We start from the raw sequence: 23,159 nt of genomic DNA, 5'->3' as shown, positions 1-23,159 counted from the left end.
AAAAAAAAAAAAGAGAGACCAAGGTCCAAAGACACTGGATCTTCCCTCATGACAGAAGATAAGATGTGGCCAGTGAGCAGTGGCCCAACCACCGGCCTTTCAACTTGAAAGACCCATCTCTGCAGTGACACAAGAGATGAGTGCTACTAAAGGTTTTCTCGATTTCTATCTACAGCTTTGCAAAGGGCCTTTCATCTCAAAAACAAGATGGCAAAGGTCCTGGGTCCTGGTCAACCAGAAGTCTGCTCACCTGGCAGAGGGTATTTTAAGTCCCAGAGTCCAGGGCAGGTGTGTTGCTGAAAATATAATCAATTCTTTTCATTGTGAGACTTTCCAAGAATATGAGAAAGCAGAAGAAAGATCAAAATGTACTCAGTGCTTCCCGCAAGCTTCAGATGATCAAGAGTTTGCCAAACTGGCCTCATCCGCCTTCTCTTCTCCTCATCTCTCTCGTTTCTTTCTCACCCTTCTTTTCCTTCATCTCTTTCTTTGCTGTAGTATTTTGAAGCAAATCTCTTTATAACAATTTGTTGCATGTCAATAATCCAGTGTATGTATCACTGGGGAAAAGACTTAAATGTTTTACATTAATTCATTGTCTCTCTCTCTCTCTCTCTCTCTCTCTCTCTCTCTCTCTCTCTGTGTGTGTGTGTGTGTGTGTGTGTGTGTGTGTGTAGTCAGTCTGATTAATAATGAACTCAGTCAACAATCACATCAAGGAAAGAAATCAAAGCTCTTCCCCTTGATGTCACTTAGGCAAGAGCCAGCCCAGATTTTAATTCTCTGCTCTGCTAGCCCTGCCTTTTGTCATCCTGTCTGTTGTACGAGTCTGAGTCTGAATGCTGTCTTGTGAACCTGACTGTTCCTGTGCGTGCGTGCGTGCGTGCGTGCGTGCGTGTGTGTGTGTGTGTGTGTGTGTGTGTGTTGGTCTGCCGGTCTGTGTCCTACAGAGGGGTTTGCTCTCTCTTTTATTGAACAGCAAAGAAAGCATCACATGGGGAAGGAATGGAGGATTCTTGGATTCTTTGTACATATCTGACAGATTTTTATGTGGCATAAAATGGCTGACTTTAACTGAGTCCACCTGACCCAGATTACAAACACTATCAAGCGATATCTTGATGCCGTTTTCAGACTGGGCGGTGGATGTTCATTTCATGAGGGCACTTTCATCCTATAGGATATTTCCAACAAAGAATTATGCTAACATACATGCATTGCTCTGGGTCAGGGGTGTGGGAGAAGGTAACTTCAGATTACACCAATACATTAGCTTACACTATAAATGTTGATAAATTAACTTCAAGGCAAATACGGTTGATTGTTGCATTGTTTTGGGGAAGGCAGTTAAAACAGACTGAGCACCCAGTAGGACAGCAGTCCTCAGTGACCCCCCCCAGGTTAAAAAACTGGCTGAGCACCCAGTAGGACAGCAGTTCTCAGTGACCCCAAGGTGTATTATTAACTCTGGCTGGGTGACCCACCTAAAGTCCAAATCCCTTAGAATGTAAGAGATATTTTTTTATCATAATGGATTGCCACATATGTGGGCATGTGTCTCCCAGTATCCTATGTAAAGGTCAGAGGGCAACCTGCAGGAGTTAGCTCTCCCTTTCCACCACACATGTTCTGGGGAATAAACTCAGGTCATCAGGTCATCAGGCTTAGTGGCAACCCCCTGACCTGTTGGCCTATCTTGCTGCCTTCCTACCCTTTTGTGTTTGGGGAAGGGTCTCATTTTCCTATGCTGGCCTCTAACTTGCTACACAGTCAAGGATGATCCAGAATTCCTAATCCACCTTCCTCCACCTCCTCAATGCTGGAATTACAGGTTTCCACAACTATGACTAGTTATATGGGTGCTGGGAGACTGGATTCAGGGCTTCACGTGTGCCAGGCATGCACGACACCAACTGAGCTGTATCCCCAGCCCTGACATCTCCTTATAGAACCATAACGCCATTATTACAGTGACCAAATGAATAACAATTCTCTAACATCTAAGACCTGGTTCCCAAGAAAGTTTTAAAAACCATAAGGCTTGAAATTTCTATTGCTTCTCTAGAGAAAGGCTATGCCTCAGCCAGCCTGAATAGATTCATTATCAGGAAAAAAAATTATACGCTTAGCTTACGTTTTCATCTTATTTCTGCACACCATGCCCCTGTGTGTTGTGTTAAATGAATAATCTTCCTTTTTAGTGTTTACACTTTAGATACTTGTATAAACTTAGCCTCCCTTCTCCTCATTGCTTAGCTGAGCTGCACATATTTAAATCTGCTGGTCCGTGCTAATAAATCCACCCATCAGCTCTTCCATCGTATTGCTGCCTGTCTTTGAACTGTTCCCAGCTGGTTTCTATAAAATCCATGCCGAGTAGCCCCAAACCAGATGTGGTCCCAGAGTGGTCTCACCCATTAAACCACTACTGGAACCAGCCAGTGCTTGGGCTCAGACCAGAAGCATCTAATTTTCTGCTGTGCTAGAATTGAAGACAGTGTCTGGTTCTCTGCTTTTAGTCCCAGATTTTATTTAATTTTCTCTTTTCCTTCTTTTCTTCCTTTCTTTTGTTTATTTTTTTGCATTACATCATGTGTTTAGACCCTCCCTCTAAACATCTGTGCCTCTGAGCACCTGTCTCCAGATGTGATGTAATAAGAAGAGTGCAGAGAACCCTAACTCTGCTACACTAATGGCATAACTCTTGGTTGGTCACGTCCACGGTGACACTTTAAATTCTTCACCTGGATAACACGTAAAAACAGATCCTGATGTCACAAGCAGGAAGGGACAGGATGGGTTAAATAATGTAAGCGAAGGGGTTTTAAGGTCATTGGCCCCTTATTGCAGGGGCACATTCCAAGGTCCCCAGTGAACACTTCAAACTGCAAACAGCACAAAACTGATGCTTGCCACCTTCCCCTACACCTTTGTTTATGATGTGCATGGGGCAGTAAGAGGACAGTCACAGCCACCAATAAGGAGTGTTATGAATCGTTATGGTTTCAGGTAGCGGTTGACTACAGATGAATGAGACTGGACTGTGAAACCACAGAGAAGAGGAGCCTCTGAGCTAGTGATAATGCCGAGTCTATACATGTATAGGCAAGTCTGGCTCAGCACTGCTTGGTACCCCTTTTATAGAAAACAGCTGGGCATGGTTCAAAGACAAACTCTCAAATGATGGAGGAGCTGATGGGATTGGATTAATAATCAAAGAGTAAATGAATTAAACATGCGCACCCCCCACACACACATGTTGCCCCAATAAGAGAAAGCACCTCTGAAAAACATCGATTAGAATCATTAGAATCTGCGTAGTAGGGCGGGTGATACCTGCAGCACTCACTGCTCACTAGTTCCTGGGCCCCAGATCCACACTAAGCACCTTAACTGGATTATCTAATTCAGGGTTCGGGGCTTTGTGGGGAAGAGTATTAATACCCCCACTTTACAAGCGAGGAAAATGGGCTTTGGGAAAGTAAGTTAACTGGTCAAAGGTCAGTAACAGTTGACAGCAGCTGGGCTGGGAAAATCTGTCACCCAGAGCCCACATGATCAAGATCAACCATTAGCAAGACTTACTGTTTCCGATCAAAGTTGGGAAGCCAAGCCATAAGTATAGACTAACGTCAACAAACCCCTGCACACCACACGCTCTGGAGAGCCTTTCCAAAAGGTGCATCTGGTGAAAGACGAGCATGCGTGGTGGAAATCCCATCAGGCAAAAGAGGAGCATGCGTGGTGGAAATACCATCACAGGCAACAGTAACCAACCACCCGATGCTAAGAAAACACAACTCACACAAGACTTCCGCTTCATTTCCTTTAAGAAAAGTGAATGCTGATCATTTTACCCTCCACTTCTGTAACCTCGGTTATCGAGCAAATCACTAAGGACCAGCAGCTTCTCCTTTTCTGTTCGTTTAAATGTCCATCACCTGATAATCCGGTTTATGACCTCAATGTGCCCTTACTGCACTGTGTGCATGCGCATTTCTAACACAGTGCCTGCCTCCTGCTTCACCTATTTGTGCTTGTGGAATCTCAAGATAAAGCTGCCACGTGGGGCAGTCTCCCCTTGACGCATCACAGGATCCTGGCCTTCAAGGCTTCAAACAGCATCATCCCAATTGATGGAGACCCTTTTCCCTTCAGACTAGACTCTACTGAGCGGCCGACCACACCATGTCCCGCATGCTGTGTCCTCGACTGTCTTCGCAGGACTAGTCTCCTCCTTCAGCTGCTCTCTCTTGACACTGACACAAACTATAGTTCTGTTAAACCCTTCTTGGCAAACACCCACTGATGATGTTGGATTGCCCTGCACTGCCACTTACCTCTGTGTGTGGACCGCGACTTGTACACCGCACCTTATCACCTCAGAGGGAAGTCACTTGCAACTATTTTGACAACTGATGTGTTTAAATTACACAGAATAAAATGAACCAGCAGTCAGCTTCCAGTCACATCGCCAGCTCTGTGAACCCAGAGTGCATGATAGCTAGCCCCTCAGCGCTGTCCTGGCTAATGCAATAATTTGGAGTTGGTGGTCATTTTTCTGTACTGCCCTCTCTTATGGTGGAAGAATGAGAAAGTGAGATATTTCAAAGCACCTCAATACATGATAAGCTAAAAGTTTTCATTAGACTGTTGGTAGACAGATTATGGTTTTTAATGTGTGGGTGTCGGTTGTGAGTGGATGGAGGCCACACATCAACCTCAGTAGCTTTGCAGACTGCCCAGTCAGGTAGCACCAGACAGGCAGGGAGCATCAGGTGGCCAGGGAGCACCAGGCAGGCAGGGAGCACCGGATAGTGATGGGACACCAGGGGCCTCTTCTCTCTGCCTCCCTAATGTTGGGCTCACAAGCATGTGCTTTTCAACAAAGGCAGGTCCTCATGCCTGCACAGCAAGCATTCATCGAGACTGAGCTCTCTCCTGACAGAGCTCTCTCCTGACAGAGCTCTCTCCCAAGCCCTTGACTGTTTTCTAAGGAACTGAGATTAACTACAGCATTAGTTTTGCAAATTAGTTTGTCTTAAATACTTTTAGAATGCAGCAGGTTCCATTTTTTAGCAAAAATTCTTTCATCTAGAAATGCTGAATGGGGGGATCGATAGTTTAAGTGTACAGAAAACCTTGGGAGAGTATCAATCTACCCTAACAGTAACAAAGGCTGGGTAGTGCTTTGAGACATCAAGGACTGAAGGCTGAAGGTAAATTAAGTTCAAAGGGGTGAGAAATCCCTCTAATGGGAACAAACACACAGTGGGCAGCATACAGAGCAGGCAGGCACCATGAGGTGAGGTGGTGTCCTGATTCTGCAGCAGAGCTAAGAGATAGGGTGGACAGACAGACAGAAGACAGATAGAAATATAGACAGATAACCATTTCCTTCCTTGTTCCTGGTCTTTGAGTGAAAACATTTCTGCTTGCTTGTTCTTAACAAATATATTACAGGCTATAAGATTTTCAGGGATGTGCAGGGCAGTGGGGGGAGAAGAAGGGGGGGGGGAAGATCTCTGTGAGTTCCAGGCCAACCTGGTCCAAAAAGGGAGTTCCAGGCCAGCCAGGGCTGTTACAGAGAGAAACCCCATCTCAGAAGACAAAAACAAAAAAGGTTTCATAGATGTTAGTTATCAGGCCACAAGTACTGCATGTTGTTAGCTCTTGGTGCTTTGTAGGTTTTATGTGGTTGTGATTCCACTTAAAATTATTTCCATTGTGATGCCTCTTTCATTCAAATACTGGAGGAATTCTCTGATTGGTGTCTTAATTTTATTGTGGTTGGAGATCACACAGTACACGACTATAAAATATCTGGCTTTAATCTTGTGAGTATATTACAGGTTGTCCTATGAGACTGAAATGGTTGGCCCTGTAGTGACTTAGGTTCGTTCTTTACTACTGCGCTTCCACTGTTGCTGGTGGAGCATCCTGTAAAAGTCACTTAGGTCACATTACTCCTTCATGTTCAAGTTCCCATAGCATGGCCACTTCTGGTTTTGTTGTTTGCTGGGCTTTATCTACTTTGTTTCTAAGTCACAGGGAGAGCTGATGCACCCAGTTCTAACAGTGGCTCCTTGGTTTCTCTGTTCTAGACAGTTTGTTTCTAGACAGTTCATAGAGCCATCAGAAACTGAAGCAGTGGGTATCATTACATAAACTGAGGTGAAGGGGTAATTCTAATAAGTACAGTGGATACTAACCTGAAATGGGCCGCAACTCCCATGGCCACAGCAGTCAGGACCTGTTTCTGACCCCCAACATTTGTACATTGATTTTGTATTAGTACTGTGATAAACACCATGACCAGAAGCAGCTTTTAGAAGGGAGGTTTATTTGTGTTTATGGTCTCGAGGGATCAGGATCCAGCACAGCAGGCAGGTGTGCAGGCTGAGTCAGGAAGATGCAATCACTCACATCATCAATTACATCAATTACAGCTCAAAGCGGAGAGCAAGGCAAGCAACAATGTGGAGCTTTTCATCTCAAAGGACTGATGGCCGGCCTCCAGCAAGGCTGTGTCTTCACAGACAGTGCCACCCCCTGGGGCCAAGTATTCCTTCACTTACCTGAGTCTGAGGGAACATTCTCATTCAAAAGCAGCAATAGCCCAACCCCCAACATGATCATTTAGAAAGTGGAGCCTCTGGGAACCAATTCAAGCTTACATGAGGCCAGGAAGGTTAGAGCTCCAAGATGAGATTTGTGCCTGGAGTGAAGGATTGAGAGGTGGCTACTCTCATACTCTCCGTGCTACAATGTTACAAGCAGTTACTCTCCTACAATGTTACAAGCTGTTACTCTCTGTGCCTGGAGTGAAGGATTGAGAGGTGGCTACTCTCATACTCTCCGTGCTACAATGTTACAAGCAGTTACTCTCCTACAATGTTACAAGCTGTTACTCTCTGTGCCTGGAGTGAAGGATTGAGAGGTGGCTACTCTCATACTCTCCGTGCTACAATGTTACAAGCAGTTACTCTCCTACAATGTTACAAGCTGTTACTCTCTGTGCCTGGAGTGAAGGATTGAGAGGTGGCTACTCTCATACTCTCCGTGCTACAATGTTACAAGCAGTTACTCTCCGTGGGTGGAGGCAGCTGCTCCTAACCAAAACCCTCTGCAGGGCTCAGGGGCAGGCAGGGTTCGGTACTGATTCTTGATGTACACACTTGTCACTATGTGTTCAGTCTCTGAAAACAAATGAAACTACAGACTTATGAACAATTTCCTGTGTACATATTAAATCATTAATAAAAGTTTAAAATATACATTCATAGAAGTTCTGATGGTGGAATAAGACAACGCTGGGCTTGGGATACAGTGTAGTGAGAATTCTCGACCTTTGGGTTCTTTTTAAAACACAGCAATATTATAAGAATATGTTTTCAATTTAATCCAAGGTATCCAAGATGTGGGGATGTGGGGCTGCTCTGAACTGTCCCCAGCAGCTGACTATGATTTGCCTCATGCTCTAGCAGAGGCGTGGTTTTGCCAGCTGCAGATACTTTCTGTGACTGTGTGCTGTTTGGAATTCTGGGAACTTTTCAAAGGAAACATAAATGTGAGGGTCTAGAGAGGTGGGATTGGTGGTTGCTGGTCCTTCAGGGAGAATGCTTGTGGTCTGTTAGTAGTCATGCTCAAAGCAGAAAGAAATTAGATTCAAGGATCTCTCTCCTCTCTATCATTTTTCTCTCCTATATAGTGAAGGGGCTTAAGAGGGTGGGTATGAGGGTAAATAAAGGGTAGAAAAAAAGAACTCACAAACTAGCAAAGACTGGCTACACTATAGCTCAGTGGAAGAACACTTGACTAAATATGCTTGAGGTCCTGGGTTTGATTCCTTGTGTCATGAGGAGGGGCAGGCAACACACACAAGAAGAGATAGATTTTAAATTTTATATGTATGTATGTATGTGTTATGTATATATACATATAATATACTGTGATGTTTCAGAAGTAAAAACAGAATAAATAGTCACTGAAATAAATGACTGTTAGTAAATAAAAGTAGCAGAAGGAAGCATTTGGAAAAAAGATTTGAGGAAACTCAGGGTTCAGCACAATGAGATGAAGAGATGGGGACTGTGAAAGAGTTATATGTCCAAAACGACACGTGAACACACAGAAGGACAGATAATTAGGAGGTGTGTAATAAGCAAAGCAATGGAGGGTGAAAATCCTCAGGATCAATGAATGTGGTAAAACCCAAGTTCTGGGGAACACAGTGACCCAAGGTTGGAAGCCTAATGGTTCTAGAAACCAGGCAAACCACCTCCTTTGCATCAAAGGTGGGTAAACTGAGTCCCTCAGGGACAAAGTGCCTCCAATCAAAGAGCTGATAAATGACAGACACAGAAAGAATCGGTTGTTTTCTAAGAAATGAAACAAATGGAGAAATGAATTAGAAAACAATTCCTAACGACTTTCTGACTGGCCTCAGTATTTTTAATGTCATTCTGAGAACGTCTTATTGTAGAACTTAATTTACTTGATGATAAATGAAGACATTTATGATTTGAGGGCCATGGAATCTGTGTTTAACAACAGCTGACCAGGGCAAGCTACAGCTGCTCACACAACACCTTGAGAACAAAACATTTTAAGACGGTCCTTCTATTTAAATTTTAAGGCTATTACAATAATTTCAGTGGCCAAACTGCATGCTGTTATCTTTGTCTGACTTAATAAATGCACCTGTGCTTGGCAGTGTGCTCTTGAATTACATTTCTGCATCACCCAGATCATGATACAATTCAAGTTACCTTCTTCCTGTGAAACAGAACGGCTCACCCTCTAATGGAACCTCAAAATGTTCCTTCTAAGTTTGACTTCAGACTGGTTGGAGGGGCACAAACTGTACCAGCATTTCTGAGGCGGGTGGTTCTCGATGAGTCAGGAACCTTGAGTTAATTCATGTACTGAAGAAAGAAAGAGCCAGCAAGCTCAGGGAAACCTTAATTTGTCCCTTATTCACCAATCACAGCTTTGAATAAATTCCTATTATTTTAATCCTTGTAGATTTTAAAGTCAGAAGATATTTCTGTGACTATTTTAACATTCACATGAGCCCAACATTTCTCAGAAACCTAAAAGTTAAATAATCACAGTGAGGTGACTTGATATGTTTCATGCTGGGATAGCTGAAGAAAATTCTAACTTACGTTTTTGCCCATAATTAAAATGACTTTATCATGCCAAGTATCTTAAGACCTGAAATACATAAGTCACATATATTTTTCTGATGTTCTGATTAAATTTTAAGGAGGATGAATATTGAACTATTTCAGACCTTGGGTCTTGGTTTCAGCTACCCATGAAAGTTAAGAATATTTAAAAATCATAATAAATTTTAATTACTCATATTTACACATCTGATGGATGGTAGTGAAACCTGAGAGTCAGCAAAATCTAAGATGTTTACAAAGTGAGACATAGGTTGGTGCTGCCAGCCCAGCTGGCTCTTGAGTGCCCTGGGAGATGGCCCTGGGCACGCCTGGGAGGATGATCCTGACAGGCTAATTGAAGAGGGATGTCTATGTTAGCAGTGTGCAGGGCCACTCCCTAGGCAGGGGCTCTGAACTGCCTTAGATGGAGAAAACCAGCAGGGCAGTGCCATTGGCTACTTTCTATTCCCGACTGCAGATGCGTGAGACCAGCTCTCTGGACCTCCCAGCTCTGGGATCCTTCAGCTGCAGTCTGAGAAAGCATTCCCCTTTAGGTCCCGTTTGTCAGGGTATTTAATCACAGGACCCGGAAAAGAAACTGAGACAGGCCAGGAAAACTACTTCTACTAAGACCTTACTGCAAATAACTTGAGTTACATACAAAGAAACCATCTAGACATTTATTTAGACAAATGATCAGGGTGTGAAGGTAGGTCACATAAAAGCAGAGAAACTTTAGCAACAATGTATAAAATCCCAAACAATGGTGGTACTAAATGTTACAGCCCAGGGGATCACAAGTTCTTATTGCTTCCCCTAAAATAACCACATTACAAGAATGTGTCCTAGAAAAAAAGGCTGCTTATGTGTGTAGCCCCGGGAAAGTAGTTTAAATGAACTGAGTACAGAGATATAACAGATATATTCATGAAGACTAAATGCGCCCAGATAAAATCGTATGAAGAATCAGTAAGAACACAGGAGCCTGAATTATGTAAATAAAGAGGGAAGCATAATATAAAAATAAAATCCAAAATGAGTGCATTAAGATGGTGAACATTATGGGCATTTTTAAAACCTGCATAATTTCTCCAGCATTTCCAAACAAAAGGAAAAGACTACCTGTCATTTCTAGAACTTGCTTGCTTTTTCATAAATTCTACTCTTCCCTATGAGAAGAGTATAGATCGACCCATGGCTGCAGCCACATATGTAGCAGAGAAGGCTTTGTAGGGCATCAATGGGAGGAGAGGTCCTGTGAAGGCTCGATGCCCAAGTGTAGGGGAAATGCCAGGGCAGGGATGTGGGAGTGGGTGGGTGGGGGAGCACCCTCATAGAAGCAGGTGGAGGGACAGTGGGATTGGGGGTTTCTGGAGGGGAAACCAGGAAAGGTGATAACATTTGAAATGTAAATAAGTAAAATATCCAATAAAAGAAAAAAGAAAAAAGAAACCTCCAGGCTGTGTGGTCTATTCAGGCTTGAGCTGTTCATGATGAAGACAAACTATGTGCAGCCTGGACCGTTCTAACAGACAGGAGGATCTAACATCACCTTTGGTTACACAAATTACAGAACACTAGATAGGAATAAATAAAAATATAAACATACAGGGTCCCACTCTTAAGTCCTGTGTAGTCCTGGCTGACCTGGAACTCAGAGCTCCACATGACCACGTCTCCTGAGAGCTGGGATTAAAGCCTCACAGTGACATCAGGCTCAAAACTATGCAACTTTCAATTCATGAATTTACCATAATACAACACTTGTATTTTTCTGTCTCATACTAAGAATTAGTTTTTAAATTTAAGAACATTTCATTCTTTTGTTTTTTTTAATGTGTGTAGGGATGGGCACGGGTGTATGCACACTGAGCAGTGTCTGTGGACAACATGCTGGGGTAGGTTCTCATAGAGGTTGCCCAGGGGTCAAAGCTCAAGTCATCGGTCCTGGGGCCACTAGCCGAGCCATGTTACCTGCCCAGAGTTAACGTTAACATTAACGTTTTTATTAAAAACAATGCCAGTATGCTGAGAATGCCCTGTCGACACACCTAACTGTTTATATTAGGTCTACATTACATTAACCACAATAAAACCGTCAGTCTGCTTATTTAAAATATTTTAGAGGCAACAACCTCTAAAAGGAAAGGCATGAAAAATATTAAAACTTGTATTTTACGAAATGTTTAATAAATCTTCTTTTTGAAAATATACGTTAGTAAATGAGGGAAGCCTTGAATCTTGCTACAGCTGTACAATACATTTCCACATTCCTGCAGGAGACAGTGGCCTATGCCTGTAACAGCTGTATAATACGCTTCCACATTCCTGCAGGAGACAGTGGTCTATGCCTGTAACCTCTGCACTTGGGAGGTAGAGACAGGAGGAACCTTGGCTACATAATGAGTGGGGCCATCCTGTGTTAAATCTCAATATCTTAAAGTAATTATTTTATGTATGTGTGTGGAGGCATGGGTGTTCACAGGGGCACACAGGCCACAAGTGGGTGCTGGGTCCCTTGGAGCTGAAGTAGCGAGAGCCGCCTGATGTGGGCGGGTGCAGGATCTATACTCCGTGCCTGCTGGACAGGCAGTGAGTCTTCGTCTCTCCAGTGTCTTCAAGAACCTTGTCTTTAAGAACCCAAAACACAGAATAAATTAATAGATATTACCTTAACAAAACAATGAAGCACTCATAAAATTTGCTGTTTTAAAACGTGATCATATTCTTCGTAACTACAGAAACCATGTCACTGGACCAGGGTTCCGCAGTCACAGAGTGGCACTAAAGAACAGGCAGGAGAGCATTTTAATTCAAGATACATTCTTTAGTTTATATTCCAAAAAAAAATCACATTTTTAGTACTTTGATACCATGTGGTTGACCACAGAAATAGCTGCCACAGTACACGGCTTCAGGAGCTGAGCTCTGCTGAAAACAGAATCTGAAATGAATCACATCTTACGCTATTTACATTCTGTCAGTGGCCGAAGCAGAATTTTGTGCACTTACAAATATGTATTAGGAAATCGTATTCATTCTCGGGATTTAAGAAACACAGTCACAGCTGAGTACAGCCCACCAGCACCTTCCAGCAGCCATAGGCTCTGTAAACATACAGGACAGCTCGACACTGAGCACTTCAAATATATTCAGAGAATTTCAAAACCATGAACGCCCCCTCCACCAGTCTAAGCAAAGCAAGTTTGACACTTCTGTGAGACCAGGGGAACCTGCAGCTCAGACTTCAGTCTTCTGTAATTAGAATATTGTTTAACTTTTTCATAGGAAAAAGACTAAGGGAAGATCAAATTCAGAAAACTTATTTATCTGAATCCAATCAGATCCATCATTCAGAGACATTAAGACATCTTGCAAAGAACTCAAGAGGTGTATGGGCATTCCTGGGTCAGGATATACACCAACCAGGAAATGATCCTCCCAGGCCGGGCTCAAAGTGTCTTAACTGCGTCATCTTCTCTCTTTGTCTCCCTGAGAGTTATATATCCACAGCTTATAACCTGGTCAATGGAGTTGTCAGATTTTAGCTTTTTAAATGTCAGCTCCTCTGGCAGAAGAGACGTGCAGCGCTCGAGGGACTGTTCGATGTCATCGATGGTCCACCTGTCTTCGGGGAGGGCGTGCTGTGCAAGTGTGAAGGGCCCCTGTTTGGTGCGGGTCAGCTCCAGCACGCTGGCACAGGAAGAGAGCTCTATAGCACCCAAAAGGAGAAATACGAGATGAGCCACATAGCGTTCACAATCCATAGTCTTCCGGTCAACAGGACTCACCTCTGCCCTCCCAGCACACAAGCCCAGAGCCTGAGGTAAGCCAATGCCTAAGCAGGAAAGATGATTTAGGGATGTAAACTTATACCTGTTTTCCTTACTCGGCATTTGAAGCAAGCCCGGGACATAAATATTCCCACTACTTTGCAAACAGGATGATGTGACCTGTCCACTCATGTGATCAGGGAACAGCAGAGGCAGAGACTGAACTTTCTGGATTTGTAAGATTACAAGGATAACTCTTTTTTTTTTTTCTGACCTCTACTTTGAGTTAAAATGCTTTTTACTTGGATAGATGTAGGCTTTCCACCCACTCTCGCTGTGTTCATCTTCTGCCCATCTCCGTGCTCCCTCTTCCATTACCAGCGCCTCCCGGCAGCCACTGGGACTCAGAAGTGCACACTATAAACCCACAATGCATCTGAGCTAAGAGCAGCAATTCAGTTCCTCAGCCAGTCCTCGGAAAATGAAAAACAGAAATTTCCCTCTCCCGTCAGAAAGGAGCATTACTGTCTAAATGATGGTTCATAACTCATTCTCTGCTTACCTTTGCCAATGTCACTGACCAGGCTTCGGATGTAAAAGCCTCCTCCGCATTCAACATCTGGAAGGTTAGCAGTGCTGTGGTGAGAGGCCGGCCTCCGGAGAGCCCCACTTTACATAAAAACCATGCTCTTCAACACATGTAAAAATGGCTATGCAAACAATTGAGCCATAAAATATTTATATGCTGAGCCATAAATTATTCATCCAGCAAGTACGTGTTTGTGAGATTCAAAAGTCTGAGCGTGGAGTAGGCAGAAAGTCAGGAGCACATTTTAAATTAACTGGCAAGACGCACCACGTTAATACCTCAGCCTTGTTCATTTAATAGGTTTGAAATAGAAATCCCAGCTCTGCTCTCATGAGCTCAAGATGCTAAAAAGAATATCTTCAGATTTGTACACTTTGTTCATTTACTATGCTTGAAATGGCCAGAAATCTCAGCTTTTCTATTGTGAGCCGTAGATTTCTTAAATATTTTCAGATTTTATAACATTTGAAAAAAAATATAACCAAGCACCAACCAAAACTCCCTTTGCCATGAGAAGAACTGTGCTTCGGAGGCACACACGGAGAGAGTCCCGTGTGCTTGCCCATTTCCTCGGAAATACTTCTGAGAAAAACATAACCAAAGCATTAAATAAATCTAAGCCACACAGTGCTGTGGAGGGCGACACCTGTGCGACCCCTGACTTTGCAGAAGAAAGTCAGGTACACTCGCTCTTCCACACTCTCCAGTCAATACAGTGAGGCACTTGTCTGACTGACGGGCAGCCAGGAAACCCTGATCCTTTGGGTTTTATTGGCTCTGCCAAAGTGGAGTCTGCGTTTTCATGGAGTGAATGAAATGGACCACTTGATAGGTCTGGGGTGTTTTTGTTTGGTTGTTTTTTTGTTTTTGTTTTGTTTTTGTTCATTTGTTAAGTTGCTTAGAATCAGGAAATATAAGACAGAGCCCTGTTTTGGCTGCACCACAGTCTGCAGGAACTTACTGTTTATCACAAGGAGACACCGCTTTGGGAAACCCCATGGGAAAGAGATTCTATTCACCGTTACTGTGAAATTATTCACTGGATCAATTTCAGGAGCCCGAGGACAAAAAACTATATAGGCTTGTATAACTTGAAAACTGTATAAACAAGTATTTTGGCTTTTTATTTTACTTCAAGTATGCATCACATATTCAAATTGATAGGCTTAACTAAAACTGTAAGCAGGTGTCCAACAATACTTTTGTCTTAGCTACTTTATTTAACATCAATAACTTGCAGTTCACAACGAAGGGGCCAGCCAATAGAAATAAGTCTGCTTTTATAGCCTCTTATTCTCAATGAACAAGAAAGGCTTTGTTCAAAAGATCAATATTTACTCTAAAATGAAATAAATTAAGTATGAAAAATGGAAGAAAAAGAACCTGTAAGATAAAAACTATAATTTTGTAAAAGTTCTATTTACTTTAATTGTTACATTTATAGTATTTATTTGTGCGTGTGTCTGAGTACTGTGTATCTTGTTCCCAAAGAGGTCAGAGGGTATAGGATCCCCTGGGACTGGAGTTATAGAGGGCTGTGAACCACCACATGGGTGCTGAGAATCAAACCCAGGTCCTGTGGAAGAGCAGCTAGTGCTCCTAACTGCTGAGCCATCTCTGGAGGGCCGGTCTCTAACATCCTGAAAACATACATCCTCAACGTACTTCTCTAACGAGATCCTAAGTATTTAATCCCAAGTTCACAGTGAGATGATTGTAAAACATGAACATCAGCCTGCTTGTATTATCCTGAACCTCTAAGAAGTTAGCTACATCTACCTCATGAAATCAAACTGTAACTTTTCTTACATTAAAAAAAAATTGCAAGACCACAGAGATCCATTCCAACTGCGTAAAATCAGCCAAACACAAAACAAAGACACAGGCAAAGCGGACTGTCAAACTTCTTACCCAGCGTGAAGAACGGAGGCTGGAACTTCAGAAGAGAGATACTGTGGACAGTTACGGGCCGGGCTGGTCTGGCCTCCACCACCTTGCCTTTCTTCATTAGCGTTGAGAGTCTCTGTCCATCCTTCTTCAGCGCAGAATAGCTTGTGCGATAAGGAGAGAATGGAGATGAGACAGCGAGGGGCTGAGGGAGGCATCCTAGGCATCAGGGATCGAAGGACGATAAGCAGCTCTTCCCTCTGAGAGCACTCCTGAAATTCAGCTAGTCTTTCCTCGTGATCTGCCCGTCTCAGGATGAAGTCCCGAGTATCTCTGAGACGGATGTAAGCAGTGAGCAGCATCCACTTTTTTCTTTAATGTTCCTGGGGACGACCTCATCAGCTCCCTTCACTAGTCCCCAGCTCAGAGGCAGCTTCGCCCTGCAAAATGTCTCACTCGGTAAACACCACAAACTTGTGGATAACCACAGAGAATGCTAAAGCAGTTCATATACTATAAACATATACTTAACTTAGTTTAACAAATGATTCAAACATTTAATGCAGATTTTACTGAAAAAATGTGTAAGTTTTATATTTGAGAAAAATCTTGAAGAAATCTAAATTCTAAAAGAACTATCAGTAACGCATCCCAATGTGTCCTGTAGGCACGCACGCGTTTGTGTCAAACAGCAATGTGCACACAGGTGTGGCTGAGTGGTGCTTCCCCCTCCCAGTCACCTGCTAAGTACCAAGGTGACGGTGTCAAGGGGAGAGTGTCCAGGTCAGACACAGAGCCCTTATGGCCGGGGACATCCCTCTGCCACACAGAAACCTCAGTGAAGCAGGCACACACCAGCAAAGCACTCTGCCAGTGCCTGGCCCTGGACACAGCCTCCAAAACCACGTGAAACAGCTTCCTAGTCTGGCGTTTGTTACACACAGACAGGCGTGAGGTAATCTATACTCACGTTCTTACAAAGCTGTAACTTATCTGTGGAAAGTGCTGGAGAGACGGCTAAGAGAGATGGTTAAGAGCACTACCTGTTCTTCCAGAGTTCAATTCCCAGCAACCACACGGTGGCTCACAACCACCTATCCTGGGATCTGATGCCCTCTTCTGGTTGCAAGTGTATGTGCAGATAGGGCATTCACTTAAATTAAAAAGTAAATCTATAAAAAGATTTATTAAAAAAGTAAAATACTCTGGAGCCAAACAGGCAGCACGTGAGACGCTCCTGCATAGCAGCAGACTTTCACTGTATCCTCTGGACTCCGTCACTGCCCTGATGTCTACAGACAGACATGGAAAAGCCAGTGAGACAGGACGCAGAGGCCAGGCTGTGCTACCGTAATCCAGCACAGAATGACTTTCCTCGGGGTCAAAGCTTTACACCCAGGCTGGATGGGCTCAGCTCTTTTTCCTTATAGGCCATGACCAGATTAAAACCCAGCAAACGAGAGCCCCTTTATTCTAATTCGGGGTTAACCAACAGATGATAAAATTAAACATAAATTCAATAACTGAACTTACAGGGGGGGTACTTGCATTATATTCCCAGTAAACTTCTGCAGAATGCCTTCGATATCTTCTTGTGTTATTTTATCTGCCAAAAACGAACCAAGGGAGATGACAATGGCCACAGAGGCAACAGCCTCAACGGTGAAAAGTCATTTTTCTTCTAATAAGACACAAATTACAGGGTTGGAGAGACGGCTCAGTGGTTGAGAGCACTGGCTGTTCTTCCAGAGGACCTAAGTTCAATTCCCGGCAACCACCCGGTGATTCACATCTCTATGATTCTTGTCCTAGGGAATCTGATGCCTTTTGTGGCTTGAGAAGGCACAAGGTATATGGTAGCTTAGACATATGTAGGCAAAACATCTATACAAATAAATAAAGAAAACACATCCAGAGATCTGCCATCTATACCAACAAATAAATAGAAGACGTCAGAGATCTGCCCACTGCCATGTCATGCCTCAAGGTGCGTGGCGGGGCAGAGGACACACAGAGACTGGCCTGGACTGGCACCAAACCACCCAGGGCCATGCCACTCATCACAGGAGTAAAATGTCCACAGACCTGCCTGCCACCATGCCACCTAGAGGCCCATTGCTGCCATGACGCACAGTGTGGACAGAGGTCACCCAGAAGGCCCACCTGCACTGGGAGCCACTACAATGTACAAGTGTGTGGTGACAGACAGGAGAGAAAGAGACACGGAACAGTGTGAGTCTTATGAAGAGAGCCGGAACTGGAGACAGGAGGGAGGGACAGAATCGTCTGTTGTGAGTAGCCAGTAACCATCTGAGGCCATGGTACAGTCCCAGCCCATGCTGCCCTTGAGGTTCATGTCCAGGTCTGTGGCCATGCAGTGGCAGACATCTGTGCTGATGTCCACGGCTCCTATTACAACCACAGACCATGGGGATGTCCCTGGTCTGGGGCAGCTGCCTGGGACCATGTAGATGTTCAAGGGCTGTGCAGAACTGGCCCTGCCCTTCAGGCTGAGGGACCCAGGAGAGTCAGCCCAATCTCTCGCTAGCAGCAGCACCTGGGCAGCACAGTGGAGCTGGCCCTTATAGCAGGGCATGGGTAAGCTGGTCCTCAGGGCATGACTGTGGGAGAGCTGACTCTACCAATTCTCTGCTGGGAGGTGGTGTGGGTGCAGGGGTGATGCCCGCCCACCCTCCCTGGTCCTTCACCACCCGCAGCAGTCAGGAGAGCTCGCCCCCGGGTCATGAGAGTGGATGAGTTCACTCTGCCCCTTGCCTGCTGCAGCACTCAGGAGAACGTGCTCTACACCTTACCTGGGCAGCACAGTAGAGGTGGCCCTGGTAGGGGGCAGGGGCAGGTGAGCTGGCCCCACTACCCATCTTCCTTGAGGTGGAGTGGGTAAGGGGGTGATGCCCTCCCCCACTTGCTCCTCATCACCTGCAGTAGTCCGAAGATCTGGGCCCATCACCTGAGATCAGGAAAGCTAGCCTTGCCCCATCCTTGGCTGTTGCACTAAGGAGAGGGGGTCCTGTACCTTGCCTGGGCAACACCCTGGAGCTGGCCCTGATGGAAGGCATGGGTAAACCAGCCCACAGTGTGTGAGGGTGGAAGAGCTGGCTCAGCCCCTTGAGGGCTACAACACTTGGGAGTGTGGGCCCTGTGCCTTGACTGGGCAGCACAGTGGAGCTGGCTCTGGAGATGTGGGTGTGGGCAAGCTGGTGCCAAGGGCATGAGAGCAGGAGAGCTGACCCTGCCTCCTGCTATTCAGGCACTGGGTGGACTAACCAGAGCAGTGCTGGAGAGCTCGCCCTGGTGGTACAGGTAAGGGAGAGCTGGAGGGATGAGCAGCTCAGCTGCCACCCAGACCCAGATCCGGGGCTTTGAGTTGGCCCACCCCAGCATATATGTCATCTGTGGACTGTTGGAGCACAGGGAAGGGCTGGCCAGTCCTGCTGATCAAACCGCAGGATCTCCATGACACAGGGCAACAGCAATGTGGAGGAGTTCCAGTGAGAATCCAGTACTGATGTGTCACAGAAACCAGAGATCTCGAACCAGACCAATGACTCAATGTAATGAACGTTCACAAGTGGAGATGTGTGGGCTGAGGGGCACTGTGAGCACACTGTGGGCACACTGTGGGGCACACTGTGGGCACACTGTGGGGCACACTGTGGGCATACTGTGGGGCACACTGTGGGCACTGTGGGGCACACTGTGGGGCACACTGTGGGCACACTGGAGCTTCTGCAGCAAGGTGCTTTCTATGATTTGGGCCTTTTATTTTTATTTGTTTATATGTTTTTTTAATTTGGGGGGGTTGTTGTGAGGGCAGAGGATACGTATGAGAAGACGGGGTACATGAAATGAAACTCACAAAGAATCAATAAAAGGTTAAAAACAACAATACCAAAAAATAAAATAAATAAATAAATAAAAATCCAAACAGTTCTAAAAGGCAAAACTTGAGTTTGTCATGTGCCAAGTTCTCTGCACAGCCACACGAATGAAGCGATATTTGGACCTGCCTTTTGTCCTGTCATGAACCCCCCAGTCTCTCCAGGGCTCCTTATTTGAGCCTTGATCCCACCATCTAGTTCATGTGGTGTAATGAGGCATGTAAAAAATGAAATTAATTTAAAAAGAATGAATGAAAACAGTATAAACCGCAGTGCATGTCCCATAGGCCAAATGCTGCTTTTGTTGAAAAGAATAGAATACACATTAATGAGATGAAAAAGCAAAGAAACTGTTATTTTTTTATAGACAATTTTCCTTGGTTCAATTCCCATCCTACCCCAGTTATTCCTCACGCTAAAAGAATGTATCATATATGAATCGGTGATTCTGATGGTGACTTTAGAAAACCCAAGAAAGATATGAAATTAGCTACAGACATGGTCCAACAGCGATCAATACATGGCAATCACAGGGCAGGCAGCTAATGCCCGCACCGCTGCACTCAGTTCCTCCGGGCTCCGTGTCCAGTGTCTGTTACAGCAGAGGACAGCGAGCGCAGCTGTACCGTCAGTTTCACTTGATAGAATTTAAAACTAGTCTATGCTATGGAATAAATTTCACACACACACTCTCTGTCTCCAAGCAGAGCTATTGATCTGTCTCCCGACCCTTCTCTGCTCTCGGGACTTCTCTCTGCTTTTACATGATCACTCTCAGTCAGCTTCAAACCAACCCAACACAGAGAAGGAGTACACCCAGCAAGGACGTTGGCGCGCTCGGTAAGCACTTTTAAAGGTGGATTTTAGAAAATTTGAAGACTTATACAAAGAGCTTTCCACATATCAGGCACATTTTCAGGTCTGTCTGGTGCATTCGACAGAAGGACGCAGTGTTGACATCGCTCTCTGCCCGCAGACAGTCACAAGCATAGAACATGAGCTCAGAATCTGCGTTTTCATACTTGTAGATGAGTCTTTATATCTGCTTCAAGAACAAACCATGCCTTGGAAATACTCTACGACTCATTTAGATCACAGTCAATGTTTTTATTATTTTTCAGAAAATTTTAGCTTTTTAGGTAAAAGTATATTTGGTATTACTTGAAAATATTAATCAAAAACTAGTGTGCTCTGATTTGTTCCAACACCATGGTAAACCTTTAAGGCCATCAAGGAATACTATGTACACCCACAAGACAGTCTTAGCCTCACTGTGACCTTGTAAGTTAAACACAAACAAGACTCAGACAGTGAGAGGCGGCCACAGCCTCCAACAGCACAGAGCCCAGACAGCAGCTCTGCCTTGTTTGCTGCACAGAGATGTAGCTCAGGGTCTGGGTAAGGACTTTCCCATTAAAAAGTCTCATTCTACTGTGACATTAAGAAGTGACTGTATGTGGCACATTAGGTTAATCCAAGCTTGCCAAATCTAGGTGACTATGCTACCACCAGGCTGAACTTGCTACCATGATTGGTGAAACTACTACAGTGTGTTAACTCAGCCAGGCGGTTCAAAACAAGACCAAACAGCTTTCCATTCCTGCCTGGCATTCCTTTTCTGTGAATGTGCTTGCCTCTGAGCTGCTTCAATGGCTTTCTCTCATTGATGCATGCGCATGCACAGGCACACACACAGAGAGACACACACAAAGACATACACAGACAAACAGACAACACACACAGAGACGCAACAGAGAGAGACAGAGACAGAAAGACACACACACGGAGGCACATACAAAGACAGATAACACACACATACAGACATACACACGCACACACAGACACCACACAGAGAGACACATAAAGACACACACAGACATACACACTACACGCAGAAATCACACAGACACACAGACACCATACACAGGCAGGCAGAGAGACAGACGGACACTGAGACATGCTCCTTCTCATCACACTTCCTAGCTCAGGCATCTGTGGTGCGTACTGACTGTTCTGCCGTTTTCCACAGCATGCTAAGCTGTTAGCTCACCGACAAAATCCTGGGCTTTGAAGACAAAGAGTTTTTCCTCTGAGATAACACACACTATAAAGATGGCACTCAAAACGTTTTTGCTGAAATTTAATTTGCTCAGGGTAATAGAATCTCCAGGTTGAAGGACATTTAGAAGTCACCTAGGCCAATCATTTATCCAATGTTAGGACGACCAGACAGAAAGCCCACAGTACAGGTTACTTTATAATAAAACCCAAGCTCATGGCACATGTGCATGAAGTGAAGCGGCTGGCTATGTCTAAAGTCCATTATTAATCCAATCAGGCAGCTGTCTCATAACTTAACAATGCCTCTACCATAAGATCTTAAAAATGCAAAAGAAAATTCTCCACATCAAGGATATCCAGTGATGAACCCAGGGAAGAGAGGTGTAGCTCAAGTGCAAGGGGGCCTGGGCGTCTCACACTTTGTTCAGTAAATAAAGAGCCATTGTGTGAAACCATTCATTTGAGCTGCATTTTAAAAAGTATTTCTCTAGACTTAGGTTGTAGCTCCGTGACAAAGCAGTTGCCTAACAAGAAAAAAAAAGTCCTGAGTTCAATTCCCAGCACTGACATCTGCACACGTATATGCACAGACACACACATGCACATTCCACACACACACAGACACACACACCACACACATGCACATTCCACACACACAGATGCACACACCACAGACATCACACACACACACAGGCACACAAACACATACACACACACATGCACATTCCACACACACACAGATGCACACACCACACATATCACACACACACAGATGCACACACCACACACATCACACACACATACACATTCCACACACACAGATGCACACACCACACACATCACACACACCACACATCACACACACACACACACACACACACACACACACACACTTCATCCCCATGAAATTAACACATACATGAACAATCTATACAATCACTGCTTACAATGCATCCATCCTTCGGTGCACACAGCACAGTGGTTGATACCTGAACAACAGAGCTAAAATCAGAATGACCAAGCTGAGTACAATGTTCTACCACACTAAGCCATCACTGGACAGTCCTGTGACACAGCAGCTGCTAAGCCGGCAAAGCATCAGTCAACCACGGTTTCTAGCCATTCAGTCTGGCAGGACTGTGGTCTCTGAGAGGAGAAGAAAAGGGCCAGAATCTTAAAATGTGCTTCTGCCAGGTAAGGATCAGGATTTCCCTGGTCAGGTCAGTGGTTGGGGAGTCAGGGAGAGCCAGGATTTGAGGCAAGTACACAGAGAGAGACATGGTAGGATTTCTGAGACCTGGCTGAGTTCTAAGCTATACATACATATAGTGAATATGTATAACATTAAAAACATGACCACTGTCAAAAGTTTTTCCAAAGGTCTGAATTTCAAGCATAAAGAAGGAACTGTTCAACACCTTAGACACTCAGCATAGACTCTAAAAAAGCTGGTAGCCACTAGCATAGGTCTGAAAAACTGTCTAGACTCATCCTAAGAATCTAAGTCAAAGCGATTTGTACAGATATGTTAAACAAGGTTGAAAGATGGAAAGACTAATATATAGTCAACTCCATTTCTATATAGCAGCAATGAATAATCAGAAGTTAGAGTCTGACCCTATTGCCAAGAACAACAAAATATGAAACTCACAACAATTTCATATACCTAAGACATGAATGAATACACTGAAATCTAGGAAGCAGTGCTACCCAAACTGATGACCTACACTGAGAGAGAGAGAGAGAGAGAGAGAGAGAGAGAGAGAGAGAGAGAGAG

At 44.4% G+C, this 23,159-nt stretch overlaps 1 protein-coding gene across 1 annotated transcript in view; it reads right to left on the bottom strand.

Annotated features, from left to right (window-relative positions):
* Positions 1 to 9,826: 9,826 nt before the first annotated feature.
* Trub1 (TruB pseudouridine synthase family member 1) overlaps positions 9,827 to 23,159 on the bottom strand; it is a 39,698-nt gene continuing 26,365 nt past the window's right edge. Inside the window, exons 5-9 of the mRNA XM_021207091.1 lie at positions 16,956 to 17,028; positions 15,447 to 15,586; positions 13,509 to 13,565; positions 11,525 to 12,885; positions 9,827 to 11,469 (exon numbers count right to left, since the gene is read on the bottom strand). Of these exons, the coding sequence (XP_021062750.1) occupies positions 12,626 to 12,885; positions 13,509 to 13,565; positions 15,447 to 15,586; positions 16,956 to 17,028 (530 nt within the window). The 3' untranslated portion in view covers positions 9,827 to 11,469; positions 11,525 to 12,625. The remainder of the gene's footprint in view (positions 11,470 to 11,524; positions 12,886 to 13,508; positions 13,566 to 15,446; positions 15,587 to 16,955; positions 17,029 to 23,159) is intronic.

The sequence above is a fragment of the Mus pahari genome, chromosome 1, assembly GCF_900095145.1.
Source record: "Mus pahari chromosome 1, PAHARI_EIJ_v1.1, whole genome shotgun sequence".
Taxonomy (NCBI): Eukaryota; Metazoa; Chordata; class Mammalia; order Rodentia; family Muridae; genus Mus; species Mus pahari.
The sequence above is the reverse complement of the archived record's forward strand: the minus strand, read 5'-3'. Positions and strand labels throughout refer to the sequence as shown.